Source organism: Chelonoidis abingdonii, chromosome 6 (genome assembly GCF_003597395.2).
Source record: "Chelonoidis abingdonii isolate Lonesome George chromosome 6, CheloAbing_2.0, whole genome shotgun sequence".
Lineage (NCBI taxonomy): Eukaryota > Metazoa > Chordata > Testudines > Testudinidae > Chelonoidis > Chelonoidis abingdonii.
The window spans coordinates 15,368,594-15,384,015 of record NC_133774.1 but is presented as its reverse complement, the minus strand read 5'-3'; the positions used below and the strand labels follow the sequence as shown (position 1 = coordinate 15,384,015).

The following is a 15,422-nucleotide window of genomic DNA, read 5'->3' as shown; positions in this document are numbered from 1 at the left end:
AACTCTCTGGAAAAAGAGGTTTAAACACTGGCAGAGTTTAGGAAGTCCTTCAAGATACTGGAGTACTTTTTACTCGGTAGCTGAGAACGGAGGATCGCCCTGTCATAAGTAGATAGGTAAGGTAAGGGTTAAATTTCTTTTGCCTGTAAAGGGGAACCAAACACCTGACCAGAGGACCAATCAGAGAACTGGAGTGTTTAAAAGTCAGGGGCGGGAATTTGTATACTCAGGGTCTTTGTTGTTTCCTCGGCTATGAGTAAACAAGCTTTTCTTCTAACTCCATCTTATCTCAAATATTCTACTAAAAGTCTGTGAGTACAAAGGGAAACAAAGTAATTCGGCTATGAGGAGCTTTGTGTTGTATTTACAGATGTGGATTGCTGGGTCTTTGTTGCTTCCTCGGCTGTGAGGGACAAGCTATCTTGCTAATTCCAATCTTCTTCTCATTCTACTAAAAGGCAGTGAGTACAAAACGGAAACAAAGTAAAATCGGCTATGATATGCTTTGCTTTGTACTTACTGTGTGTGATTGCTGGTCTATTTAAATTGGCTATTTTTTAAATCAGACTGGGTTGTTCATATTTTCTTAAGTAGGAGCCTGTATTAATTTTTATGCAAGTTATTATTCTGTATTTTCTCTTTTTCTATATAAAGCTTTCTTTTTCAAAACTTGTGGAAGTTCTTTTTCTAGTAAGGCAGAGAAATTGAAACCTCTGTATCAGGTATCTGTCTCCCTCACGGGAAGGCAGGAACGGGGAAAGGCAAAGCCAAGCTGTTGGTATTTTGCATCTCAATTGTCCTGAGGGAAAAGAACGCTTATCTCTTGGGAAGCAGAGAAACAGGTTATCTGGAGGTCCCCCCAGGGGAGGGTTGGGGACACCAGAGAGAGGAAAGGGGGGTCAGGCCCTATCAATTCCTGACCTGGTGGCAGCCTATCAGATCTAAGCTGGAGATTAAGCTTAGAGGACTTCATGCTAGTACCTCATATTTGAACTCTAAGGTTCAAATCGAGGAATTATACTATGACACGCCCACCTCATCACATGCACAACATTCTAATTTTTCAGTTCTGGAGGCAAGGAAGGGGGCGATTCTCAAGTCTCAGATGTGATCTGACCCAAAGAAGTACCAAACATATTCAGCTTTCGCTGAGTCTAACAGGAACTGCAGGTGCTCAGCTCCTTTCGAGTTTGGGACACTAGCAAGTGAAGTGTAATTGAGACTGACGAGCAGGCAAACTCAACAGGAATTATTAATCTGAAAGTTTCTCCCCACTTACCACAAAGGCCGCTGTACCAGAATGTCAAGGACAGTTGAGCCGTAACTATTCTAGTGGAAAGGTGTCTGTCTGAGGAAAATGGATCCCGCAAAGGAAAGGGCTGGAGAATTTTTTTCAAGACAAGTATTTCAGGTGACACAGGAACCTCACTTGGACTAACAGCAGGACTTGAACTGGGGCCTTTCAGAGTGACAAACATGAGGTCATGCTACTTGAACTAAGGGACTACGGTCTAGATCAGGGGTAGGCAACCTATGGCACAGATGCCGAAGGCAGCACACAAGCTGAATTTCAGTGGTACTCACACTGCCCGAGTCCTGGCCACCGGTCCAGGGAACTCTGCATTTTAATTTAATTTTAAATGAAGCTTCTTAAACATTTTGAAACCTTATTTACTTTACATACAACAATAGCTTAATTATATGTTATAGACTTACAGAAATAGGCCTTCTAAAAAGGTTAAAATGTATTACTGGTAGGCAAAACCTTAGAGTGAATAAATGAAGACTTGGCACACCACTTCTGAAAGGTTGCCGACCCCTGGTCTAGATTCACAAAGGTATTTAGATGTGACGCTGGGCATGACAACACCATCACTTTTAGGTGCCTAGAAAAATCACAGGAACACACTGTAATTCACGCAGCCTGAGTTAGGCGCCTAAGCTCTCTATACAATGAATAGGGAGAGAGGCGCCTCACCATGTGATTCATAAAAGCCAACATACTGGCAGGGAGCTGCCTAAAGTAGCCAATGGACGACACTAAGAAGGGGGGGGGGGGCACTAAGCCCCAGATTTCCTGCTGAGCTAGGTGCCTATCTCCGCTAGCCACCCACAACTGGCAACCCTTTTTGGAGTTAGACGCCTAAGGCATAAAGCTGGGAGCAGGTTTCCCGCAGTCTCTCCTGCTGAAGTGGTTCCACTGTGGATAACGAAGTAAAAAGAGTCGCTGGAGCAAGGGCACTGGACCCTGGGTCTCTTATCTATCTCCTGGGTGAGTGCTCTAACCACCAGGCTACAGAGTGATTCTTCTGCCTATGCGGACTCTCCCCCTCTGGCCCAAATGGCTCTCTACTTATTTATTCACATTGCAACAGTTTCAACAGCAGAGACTGAGGAGCCCCACCCCAGAATATCCCAGAGCCCATCTGAGGGGTGGCACATCTGAGAGACGGCAGATCCCCGTTTAAATCCCTTCTCTGCCTTAGGTGAGGGGGGACCTGAACTGGGGGGAGGTCTTCCACACCCCAGCAGAGAACCTTAACCACTGGGCTAAACATTATAAGGGAGACTCTGCTCCTCTCTCCCCAGCCTTTTTCTGCAAAATCCCTTATGGAGACCCAATCCAGTAGGCAGCCTCTGAGCACGCTACTGGATCAAGTCCTGCATGCGAGTTAGGAAGCTGAATGCTTGTCTTTCCCTGGCTTGTGACTTGCTCTGGTGCTTGGGCAGGAGACATGCATCCGGACCCCTAGAACGAGGCAGCAGTGTGCATGCCCAGAGGTAGAAACAGGTGCTTAAGGAGCTTTTTACTGCAAAAAACAAGGTGCTGACTGAGTTTACGCACCTACAGGTTCAGCGGGAGTTCTGTGAACAAGTGGAGTTTAAAACTGAGACATAGGTGCCTAAATCTGGGGTTTAGGTACCTAAGTGCTTCTGTGAATATAGGCCTGTGTTCCTTGGCTGGAAGTGACAGCAGACTCAAAGAAACAGCCCCCAAATGCAGACAAAAACCCACACTCCCCTCTTGTGGATTACACAAGCACCACAGCTAGCTGACCACAGGACTTTAATTTACACAGCCGTCTAGATCTCTAACCATATGGGGTACAGCGCAAGAGAAGGGGCCATCTTCATCAGCAATACAAACAAATGGGAACCAGCAATATATCAGCAATACAGTGCCACCAAAACATACCTGCCAGACGGGAAGGACTTTCTCTATGTCATTCAGGTTGATTCCGTCTCCATCCTCGTGCTTCGGTTTTCCAAGCCTGAGCCAGGAACAACAACAAGAAAAAGAGCACGTGAAACCAAAGTTAACATTTCTCACCCACCACAGAAGGTGAGTTTAGTTTTCTACCTCTACATGGGGAGGGAAAAAAAAAGAATGAGGAGGATCTCTGAGCCAAATAACCTTGCCTCCAAAACATCCACATGCAGACATGTAACCATCCATGCCAAACAGACAACTGCCTCTCCCAGATCTGTTTGCACGAATGATTATTTGCTTCTGTGTGCATGAAAACAACTGTCTTTATCCCTCATGTTTCCCTGCATACTGCTAATTCTCAGCACTCATTCCTGGTTCAAGCGTAGGTCAGTGTCAGATTTATAGAGGATTTTTTTTTAAATAAAAAGGACAGAAGGGGAAAGAAGGTTAAAAAGAAGAGCCCGGAAAGCTGCAGAGTTTGAGCACAAATGAGAGATTCACACATGCATACCTTTCTCTCTCCCTGAATGTTAACTGTCCATCTTTTACAGAAATCTAAGCCAATGTGTTTTTTCAAAACACATCACCATTTATCTGAATATTTTCCTGCTTGCAATTCCGGCATAATGCAACACCCCAAATGCAGCCGTAGCACTGATATTGGTAAAGGAGTGGTGAGAAAAACAAAACCTAAGCCTGGACCCACAGATCCAAATCTAAACAATTCTATTTAACTGTTGTTTACTCACTTGAAAGGATTTTATTAATTGTAATCCACAGCAGGAAAGAAAGAGGGCCTCTGTCCCCCTCTAGTGGCTGCTACATTAGCAAAAACACTGTTTTCCTATTCTGTACTGTCTGTCTCATGGATGCACTTCCTGTGGGAGGAAGTTACATTTCATGCAGCTTACATCACAGAACCTGTTCAGAGTCTGGGCTTTTAAAATACATTTCATCCTAATTTGTCTGCAATTATAAAGCACTGAATACAATGGCAAAGCTCTCATCAGCTTCAATAATAGGGGACCATAGAGTATTAGGGTTGGAAGGGACCTCAGGAGGTCATCCAGTCCAACCCCCTGCTCAAAGCAGGGCCAATCCCCTAATAGATTTTTGCCCCAGATCTCTAAATGGCCCCCTCAAGGATTGAACTCACAACCCTGGATTCAGCAGGCCAATGCTGAGTTATCCCTTCCTGCCCATAGGCTGGACCTAGGATAATACTGTGTAAATAAGTTTGATGCCCAGCAATTTTCATCCCTGCTTTCTTGTTCCAGTTATATGGACGTATATGTTTATTAAGGTTTATATGTATAATAAAACTAAAGTGAGGTGCGTTCCATTATTGGATTTTAAAATATGGTTATAGTTAGTACAGTAAACAAAGGACAGTCCCTACCAGTAATATATATACTGTGTGTTTCAAAAAGGCTAATTTCCCAAAGCTGAGGAAAATTCTGAGCAAAATTGAGAGGAAAAAGTTAGACAAATGTGAATGAAAATTCTGAGTTCTTTAAGAAGAATTCATTAGATGGCCAAAAATAAACTATGATTCCACAATTGAGGAAGAGGACAACTGTGGGTTAAAGTCTATCTGAGTTCAGTGGGGAAGTGAAGGCTGCAAATAGTTTAAAACAGATAATATAACAAATGGATAAAAGGAAAAGTAGACAGCAATCAATATAAATTTAAAGTTATGAAGTGTAGAAAGTTGATAAAGGAAGTAAGAGAAATCAGGGACAAATCCATGGCAACACTAAGGACAATAAACGTGTTTTGTTTCGGTTTATTAAGAACATCAGGAACAAAGTCCTAACAATGGGACAGGGCAATTACTAGGTAGAGATAGTAAAGTAAACTTGTTAACAATGCAGAAGAAGCAACAGTGTTCCATAAATATTAGTGTTCTCTATTTGGAAAGAAGCAAGATGATGTACTCATATTACATGAAGATAATGAACAACTTTTCAGTCCTTTGGTAACTAAGCAGGATACTAAACAGTATCTACTAGGGATAAACATTTCTAAATCAGGAGGTCAGATTAACCACATCCAGGAATCCTAAAAGAGTTGGCTAGAAAAATCTCTGGCCTACTGATATGCATTCTTAAAAAACCTTGGAATACCAGGAAAAGTCCAGAAGACTGGAGGAGTTCTAGTGATATGCCAGTGCACATAAACGATAAGTGGGATGACCCAACTACTTAATTATAAGCAAATTAACCTTAATTCCAGGAAAAATAATAGAAAAGTTGACACAGGATTCAGTTAATAAAGAACTAAAGGATGGAAACATAATTAATGCCAGTCAACATAGTTTTATGAAAAACAGAACTTGTCAAACAAACCCGATTTCATTTTTTGATAAGATTACAAGTTTGATTGATAAAAGGAAACTATGCAGATATAGTACACTTTTGTAAGGCATGCGATTTAGTACCACATGACATTCTGATTAAAAAAATAGCACTGTAGAATATTTCATGAATCACACATTAAATGGATGAGGAACTGGCTAACTGAGACATCTCCTAAAGCACTTGTCAATGGGGAATCATCATCAAATGGAGGTTTTTGCAGTGGAGTTCTGCAGAAATTGGTTCCAGGCCCCACACTATTCAATATTTTCATCAATCATCTGAAATCAACATAAAATAACTGCTGATAAAACTTGCAGATGACACAAAGATTGGCAGGTAAATGATGATGATAGCACAGTCACACAGAGTGATTTGGATCAGTTGGTAAGGTGGGCCCATTCAAACAAAATGCGTTCCAGCCAAATGCAAGGTCATACACCCGGGAACAAACTGTGCAGACCGTACCAACAGAATGCGGGACTGTATCCTGGAAAGCAGTGACTCTGAAAAGGATTTAGGGATCACAGTGGACATAATAGAACATGAGCTTTAAGTTTTTCTTCCCACTGTTCCTGGATGAAAAAAAAAAAAAAAAAAAACCAACACAAGCAAAGGAAAAACTGATTAACTAGCCGACTATCCAGGAGATAGAGAGAAGCTGTGACTAAACAAAATCCTGCTGAATGCACAAAGTATGCAAACTCAAAAAGAGAGACAAACTGTTCTCTAGTCTTTCAGTTCTAGTAGGGGTTATTTGTAACTTGTATTACTGACAATTATTGGGAAATATTTTCAAACCCAAGCATAACTTAAGTTGATGATGTCCATTTAACTTTCCAATTTCTGCTATCCCTTCTTATTTCAATTCGGCAGCTGCACTGTTTAGTTCCAGTAAGAGTTTTGGTGCACGTTTTGTGTGAAAGGCAACAAAGAAAAATAAAGCTCCAGTCCTGCAATCAGATTCACGTGGGTGGCCTCTTTCACCTGAATGGTGGCCCACTGCTTTCAGCAGGGCTCCATGTTGACACACAGATCTACCCATACCGATCCAACTGCAGGATCAAGGCCTAAAGTTGTAGTTTATTATGATAAAGTTTTAATTTCCAATCAATCCATCCAGAGTCCGCACCCACCAAAACCTGCTGCATTTAAACTACATTATGAATCCGAGGTAGCCCACAAAGACATTCCTGACACATCCTTTTGTACTGAGCAACTGTAGCCAGTAAGATCATTCGCTGTCCCTCTAACAAATGTGCATAACAAGGTGAATTAAGCATAGAGCTTTGTCTTTATCCTCGCTATTGTGGATTTAAGTTGGACTCTGATAAACAAACCCCAAACCAACATTCAATAATGTTTATCTGGTAGAATTAAAGACATATGTCTAGTGCCTTTCATCCAAAAGGAGCCCAAAGCAAACTCTGAACTGCAGAATCATTGCCTGGCTGAAATCCAGCCACCTCTGCAGTGAAACAATACAAATTTTCAAAGGCACCCAGCAACACTGCATGCCCATTCAGGGTAGAAAATTAATAATATTGTATCAGGTAAATCTGTATCTAGGAAGAATACAATCTCTCAATTAGAAACTGGTGAACACATCTGCTATAGTGCAAAAGAATCCTGCGGTAGCAGGGCAGATGATCCAATGAATATAAAATGTCTCTTTCACCTCTAATGGCCATGATTGTCTGAAAAGTGCCATGAGATCTTGAGCACAATGTATTTGATTTTTACATAGCAACCTTTGTATAAAATTCTTAAAAACAGAGGTAGACAAAAATATCACCAGTTAAAAATGCTTTAGAAGCTATTCTAGCTATTCTGTAAGATGCTATTTATAAACTCCAGAGAACACCAGTCCACAAAGACCTAAGCCAATGTTTTGAGCGCACCATGAAGTTGTGCAAGATAGCAATGCTCTGCTTCTCACCAGTTTGAGGGTCTGGTCTCCCACACAGCTATCTAAAACGGAAAGTTACCAACTCCGGTCCTTGGGATGCACCACCAATTGTGATACAATGCTTAACTAAACATTCAGCCCTAGAGGGGTACATTTTAATGGCATATACTTGAATCTCTGAATTTTTTTTCCAGCAAATGGAAAAAATTAAATGAGTGCCATCTGGCTTCATTAGATAAAAGACATTTGTAATCCTTACAGTCATTCCTTCTAAACAGGAACATACTTTTTCATCCCTCTTCAGACAAAAGTAAGCATCACCTGAGGCCAAATTTAGCCATGGAGTAACTATGTTCTTGTCTCTAAAGAAACGATACCCTTCCATTTGCTGGAGACTTTACGGAGTTACATCAAGGATCAACTGATATCTTGTCATAACTAGACATACAGAATATGTAGTGGCCTCCATATCCACAGCCAGTGTTGCTCCTTAGCTGGTCAATGTTTAGGTGCCAGGACTGACTGGCTGGGAGAGGGGAGATCATCCACATTAAGATCTGGCAACTTCTCAACTTGCAGAACCCATGAACAGTGAGGCAACAATTTCTTTCTACATCACTGGTGAGTCACACCTAGAATACTGCTCATAGTACTGGACACCTTAGCAACTGGAGGAGGCTCAGATTGATAAACTAGAGAGAATGAAGAGAACAACAAAGATGACTAAGGGACTGCAAGGACTGATGGATGAAGAAGGATTGAAAATAGTCCCAGTAATTATTTGTAGCTTTATACAACTATGGTGGAATACAGCCTCAGTGTAAAAGCATTTAGATTGTGTTAAATGCCAAGGATAGAGAGGGACCGTTTAATAATATACACAGGTTTATGGCTAGGAGATATAGGGTGAAATCATTGCAAGGAATATTTATTAAGAATATTTTCGTGTTCCACTGTAGAAGTCTTGGTAGAGAAAGAGGTGGAAGTCATGTGTCTTAGGATTTTTTAAAGCAGAGATGGACCTAAATCAGAGAACTGGGCTCTAGCCCTTTCCATCATTAAGGGGTGTTTGACTCTAAGGGATTTAGTTTTGCCCATATTTGTTGGAAACTGGCCTGGTCAAAGCAACAGAAAATCTAATAGAGGGAACAGTTCCACACTAGCCCCCCAGGAGATGACCCAAGCTTCCACCTCAAATTTCTAATATCCGCCACGTGACCCATTAGTGTTTCCCCACCCTGAAGCCAAGCACGCGCACCATCACCCACGCACACACCCACACAGTATTAGAGAAGACAACACTATGACACTTACCCTTCTCTGTCTATGTGCGGGAGCGTGTGTTTGGGGATGTTCCGGAGCTTCCTGTGAAACTGTGTGAAGTCCAGCTTTTCAGGCTGTAAATCCCAGGTTGCACCACTAGGAAGGGAGAGAGAGAACACACTACTAATTAAAAGTGTTCATATTGTGAAAAGCATCTCATATATACTTGCCCTTTATTTTCCAAAAGTTATTGTTTCTGGAGACATTGTTTCTGCTCCAGCGGTCCCTGACCAGGTACCCCCAACTTTTACACTTAAGCACCCTAAATAAAAACTCTAGGTGCAGCACCTAAACCTTCTTAGCTACACATGCTCTTAGCTTTTGAAAAGTTCCCCTCAGTCTTTTGCTGCAGCAGCTAGTCTGGTCCATGCAGTGGAGATGTCTTCTCAGGAATCCTCATCTGTTGCTTGGAAGATCGCTGTTGGAACGTGGATTACATAGCCTGGGGCGCAGGATCAACAAGTGCCAAGGAAGACACTTACTTCTGGAGATCAAAGCCTGCAGTGCTCTATGGACAGAACAGAATGGAGCACAGAGCTGGGAGGAAAGTTTATTTTCTTGATTTAGACCTTTGTGCCCACGTGCCGGAATGAAAACTGAAGCGCTCCTGACACAAGTACTGATGCAAAATGCACATGCACACTGCTGATATAGGGACAAACAACTGGATTTGCCCAAGTCCCTGAGAGGCCTCTTCGGTTTTGTGTATCAAGATTCCTAGATAGATATAGGGCATGTCTACACAGCGACTGGAGGTGTTACTGCAGCTCAGGTAGCTAGCACGATTAAACACAGCAGTGAAGGCATGGAGCACAGACCCCTGTGCAAGCCAGGAATACGAGTATGTACCCAGGGTTCTGGGAGGGATTGTACAGCCAAGTGCTACCTTGTCTTCACTGCTATTTTTATTCAAGCTGGCAGGGATATGCCTCCATAATGTGCAATCGCACCTCCAACTGTAGCACAGACGTAGCCTTAAACTAGTCCAATTAGTGCACCTTTGGTGTGCAAACAATCTCACCAACCTCCTCTAGCTTGAACTCCAGCAAAAACAAGGTGCACGTTATCTGCACTTAGGACGAAGGACTGGACTGGGGAGGAGGAGGCATGACAGTCTCCAAGTTGCAATTCTTGCATGTCTGTAGAAGAGCCCTGAGGCGAGGGATAGAAAAGGTCATATTCCATCTGTCTTGTAAAAGGGCTTTTAAATGAGCTTACCTGAAGGAATCGAAGGTATTGGCTGCCCAGATATCTGTCCCCAACATGTCCAGGGAGTTGTCTTTGTTGCCATTCTAAACAGGAGGGGAAAGAGTTGTTATTCTTGAGGCGTTGCAATGAACTTCCCAACCCAACATATAACTCTGCCACTGAGTATTAGCAACACTCTTCATCTGAGTGAAATACAGACACACTACAATGAACAGCATTTTGAGTGGGTCTCACATTTCCCCAATTGCTTCTGAGACTTGTTAGGCTTTCCCATTTTTAACCCGCTTTAAGGTGATAACTCACAGGGACAAGTTTTCTCTGGGCCAATGAAAATTTGAATATGAAGTCTCATTGCACAATTTGAAGAGTTGGTAAATTAGGTGGAGCCGAAACCTGCCCCAATTCCTCCAGGGAATTTGGTGTCAACTCAACCATGAGCAGCCAAATGGCTACTGGGAACAATCCAGGACGGAAGGGAACAAGGCAGAGACTGGGTGTTGTGGAGGGATAATGATTGGAAGATGGTTGGCCACCATGATGACCCTGATGGCATAATGTCCCCCTATTCACCAGCACAAGCCACTTGAAAGGAGAAAGCGTTGACTTAGAATGCCAGGAGACTTCTCCTGATAAGGAGAGGGCTCTGGCTCTGGCTGTGATCTAGGTGTGATATCCCTCCTTCCTAAACCTTAGCTTGTAAGCCTTATAGGGTCTATTAGGACTTGGCTTCACAAAGGAAATATAGTTTGCCAGGTTTAAGGCTTGCTGGCCAGTCAGCTCATCCCTCAGATTTAGCCCTGACTGAATCAAATCCCTGAATTTTAAGGGGCTCCTTTTTGTAGCTGACTGTGAAGCAGCTTTAACAGTCACAACAAGAGAATTGTCCTTATCTACAGAGTCACAATAACACCAACACGACAGCATTTCACCAGGCGGAGTTATCTGATGGGACACTGGACACCTGTAAGGTTTACAGCTGTGATAATTACTGCTCGAGATCTGACAGGAACACCATTTCTTCTGCTCAGCACAATATCAGATCATGAGATATCACCATACCACGTAACTCGCACGATAACTGTGCCATTACTATACGTCACCACTGCAGACTAGAAGTGCTTGGGTGCCCAACTCCATAATGTACAAAAAATTAGCATTATGGAGGGATGGGAGGGGGAGGTCTGAGAGGACTAGCCTGAAGACTTTGGAAATACAGGGCCTTGCTAGCTCCTGCACAAACCATTCAAACAGGTCACGCTTACAGTTTACTAAAACATTCTTTAGTTCTTTCGAAAGGCACTACCCTTTGAGCAACAAGCTCTTGGCTAAGGGAGATGAATGCTTTGTCCTTTTGTTTCATAGTCCCAGATTACCCTGTCATAAATGTGCAGTTTCTGTCCACCTTCCTCACCAACATGCATCGGGTGAAAGACCTCGGAGGAATGCCACTGCTTCAGAGGCAAAGCCCCTCTGTTATCTCCAGCAAAGCTGCTTACCTCGAGCACATAGCAAACTTACTGTCAACACTTGCACTTAATAATCATCTGACTATTGCAGCCCTACTAAGATATGAACCTAATCACATAAATGGTTTGAAAGCAAATATGCTGTAGGTTAGCACACAACATTTCATCCTCCCTGATATATATCAAACCACTTGTGTTGAAAACATATGGGGGAAACCCAAGTGTTTTAAGAAAACAAAGTCAAACTGAGCTCCTTGCATTTTCTTTTCAAAGTGAAATGGTGCTAAGAGAAAGTGTTGGCTTGACACCTCTGGAGTCTTTACTCTTCTGTTTGTTCACAAATGGTTCCAACATATGTAACATCAACATAAGCAAGAGTTCTCTGTACTGCCCTAACATACCTCAACCATACAGTGGCCACCATATAGCCATCAAATGGTAATAACTTTCAGTCACTCACCACCAACCTGAGTAGGATTTGAAACAGCAGCCAACGGCTGCATAGAGGTATAAGTCCCTTGAGCCAACCAGTCTGTGAAACCTAACAGGTCTCAATCTTCACCTCCTTGTCCCACTAAGGTTAGTAGGTTTTCTGAATTAAAGGCTCACTGCAAAACGTAAGTGTAACGAAGTCAAACATTTTTTACATTTATCCCTGTAAACATCCCATGAATCTACTGTAATAACGTCTCCTCTTTCCCTGGAGTAAACAGGAAAACAATGCAATATAATCAGATGTGAATCATTGAAAACTCATGATAAAGCAGCACAGAGACCAGAATAAGGAGGGGTTTTGGTGTCCAAAATCTTTACTGAATTAAGAGCAAAGTGAGAAGAACGGAATGGTAAGTCACATAAAATGAACAAGTTAAATACTTACAAGGTGCTTCTCATCTTCATAACCCTCTGTTAGCATCCATCTATCCATCTCCCTACACCCCCCTGCTATGTAAGTGTTACTCTCATTTTAAGATGAAGGAAACTGAGGCAGAGAGGTTAATCGACCTGCCTGGGCCCCTCAGAGAATCAGTGGCCAAACTGGAACTAGATTATGTTCCTAGCTCCCAGTTCTGTACTCAGACCACTAGACTGACTCATGGGATCAGCTTGTAAATACATTATAGGAGGGTCTGGTAGCAACACCCAATATTAAGGTTGTCTGATGCTTCTGATAAAACTCTGTTGCTTTCAGTTTATTATAGCACTTGGACTGAAATTTTATGTGCTGGGTAGCTCCTTGGGGCTGATTTTTTTTTTCAGTTACAAAGATTCAGTCATTTCAGAGAATGAGTTTAGAGAAAAATAAGTAGTTATACCAATGTTAAAAAATTCTGGTGACCTTTTCTTTGAGAAGCTCTAGGATCCCCAAGCTTTGGAGCAAGGAACTGAATTGGCTGCTGGGTGGCCTTTGCATCAGACATCTGCCTTCTGCCATCCCTGTGAAAATCCACCCAAATTTCGCCAATTTATAATCCTTTGAAAAGTCACAGTTCACATATGCTCAGTAGAGATCAACTAGCGTTTTGCAGCTGAATTCTTCAAAGATTTGGTGCGCACTGCGCATGTTCCAGCCGAGAGTTACAGGAGGCTGAGCAGGACTTGCCCTGCAACTGCAGATCTGGGCCATGCCGGATCCAGAGCTGGGCACCTGACACTGAGCACAACAGAGCCCGTCTCCCTTGTGCTCTCAATGTCTGCCCCTCTGCTGAGGCCAGGAAGAGTGGAAAAAGGAGCTGCATAATTCGAATGCAGAAGGGAGAAGAGCCAAACCTGGGAAGTGAGGGGAATAAATCAGAATAAGGAGCCATGTGGGGGAGGGAGGCTGACACTGGAGGCTGGTGGGGGCAAGGGCAGACGACATCTGGAACTGCGAATTAGGGTGGGGAGACATAGGGGACTGACTGGGAGCCAGACGGGGGGCAGAGGAGAGTGGGACTCGATGGGAGGAGACTGGGAACGGTTTGGCAAAGAGAATGGGACTGGGAGCTGGAAGAGGGAAATTGAATGAGCAGTTGGGCAAGGAGACGGGGAACCAGCGAGGAGGTGGGCAGGAGGTGTGTGAGGAGGACTGATCTGATGAGGAGACAGAGTGCCACAGATGGTGGGAGGACTGGGACTAGTTGGGCAAACAAACTGGGACAAGCAGCCTGGGAGGCGTGTCTGACATTTTAGTTGGTACTGACTTCACTAGTGCTTTTTATGGAGCCTGTTGTAAAGCGAGGCAAATATCCAGATGGGTTTATGTAACCCCTGGAAGACCTCTGTGTACCCTCAGGGGTACACGTACCCCTGGCTGAGAACCACTGCTTTGTGCCACCTCCAAGTACTGGCCTACCCCATCCCAGGTCCCATCTCCAGCAGTGGCCATTGTTTCAGAGGAAGGAGACAACAAAACAAAACAAAAACACACTGGGGGGTGGGGAGGATCCCTTCCATAGCCCATTATCAGTGTCCTGAGCTATTCGGTTACCCAGTTTTCTAATTAAAGTTACATGGATTAATCGATAAAAACTGTGCGCCATTTCAGTCACTCACTTCAATGCATATGTCCCTCCAAACTTTATTTCAAGTCAACTTTTTAAATAGATTTAAATCACAATTTAAAAGCCATGGTGTTCAGTTGTGAAGTCTGGGCAAACTGGAGGACCAGTGAGGTAGCATATATGTAAGCCTATACAAGGCATAGCTGTGGACACTGAAATGCTCTCTGTATGGTCCTGAAACTCAGTAATCAAAGAGGCTGGTTCTCAAATCCTGATGCAAAAGGTATTTTAAAATAGTTCCCTGGGATGGCAATTATAACTATGATCAGCTTTAAACTTCAAGATCCCAGTGACCCAACGCATGGGTTTAAATAATCATTTGTATTCAAGTGGAGTTGGAATAGTACTCTCAAAAATTAATTGACCCATTAACAGTGATGATTGAAAGACAGAATGATGAGAGCATTATAAATGCTTAGACAGATTAAGGAGATTTGATCAAACAGACGCTACACACATTATGGGAGTAGGCACATTAGGGACTCAAAATACTGTGCGCACAAATGCAGGTGAACAAAATCTACAACAATGGTGTGTCACAGCACATGTGCCCACATAACCATACTGATGGCACAAGCAAATGACCAGCTATGGGTCTGACTTTTTATGCCTACAATTGCAGTAAATTCTCCCAAATAAATGAGACATTTAAATACATACAAAGTGGATTTTGAAAATCTGCCCGTTTATGAGACAAACTTTTCTATCATTCTTCCCCATCCATTCCTTAGCAAATCAATCTGAATACAAAATACTTTTTGTTACATTAGTGTCAGGGTAGATAATCAACATTTTTTTTTATCAGATTTTTAAATTTTATTTAGATATAATTTTCTTTTAAAAATTTAGTATGAAATTATGATAATCTGTGTCAAAGGCCAAAACGTACTATGATCTATTAAATCATTTAAATTAACTAAAATAATATTATTATTAAGCAGTACATAAGAATGGCCATAATGGGCAAGACCAATGGTCCATCTAGCCCAGTATCCTGTCTTCCAACAGCGGCCAGTGCCAGGTGCCCCTGAGGGAATGAACAGAACAGGGTAGTTATTGAGTCATCCACTCATGTCATCCAGTCCCAGCTACTTGCAGTCAGAGGTTTAGGGACATCTGAACTATGGGGTTGTGTCCCTAATGATCTTGGCTAATAGCCATGAATGGATCTATCCTCCATGAACTTATCTAAATCTTTTTTTAACTCAGTTCTATTTTTGGCCTTCACAACATTCCCTGGTAACCAGTTCCACCGGTTGACTGAGCACTGTGTGAAGAAATACGTCCTTTTGTTTGTTTAAAACCTGCTGCCTATTAATTTCATTGGGTGACTGCTGGTTATGTCGTTATAGGAAGGGATAAATAACACTTCCCTATTCACTCTCTCCACATCATTCATGATTT

At 42.6% G+C, this 15,422-nt stretch overlaps 1 protein-coding gene across 16 annotated transcripts in view; it reads right to left on the bottom strand.

Annotated features, from left to right (window-relative positions):
* Positions 1-15,422, bottom strand: part of CTIF (cap binding complex dependent translation initiation factor) — a 345,954-nt gene that overhangs the window by 213,852 nt on the left and 116,680 nt on the right. For all 16 annotated transcript variants that reach the window (XR_012656063.1, XR_012656062.1, XM_075066845.1 and 13 more), the window contains 3 exons: positions 10,019-10,092; positions 8,792-8,896; positions 3,197-3,272 (listed from right to left, as the gene is read on the bottom strand). Coding sequence is in view for 14 of the 16 variants with exons in the window: in XM_075066845.1 (XP_074922946.1) it covers positions 3,197-3,272; positions 8,792-8,896; positions 10,019-10,092 (255 nt within the window). In the remaining 2 variants the exon portion in view is untranslated. The remainder of the gene's footprint in view (positions 1-3,196; positions 3,273-8,791; positions 8,897-10,018; positions 10,093-15,422) is intronic.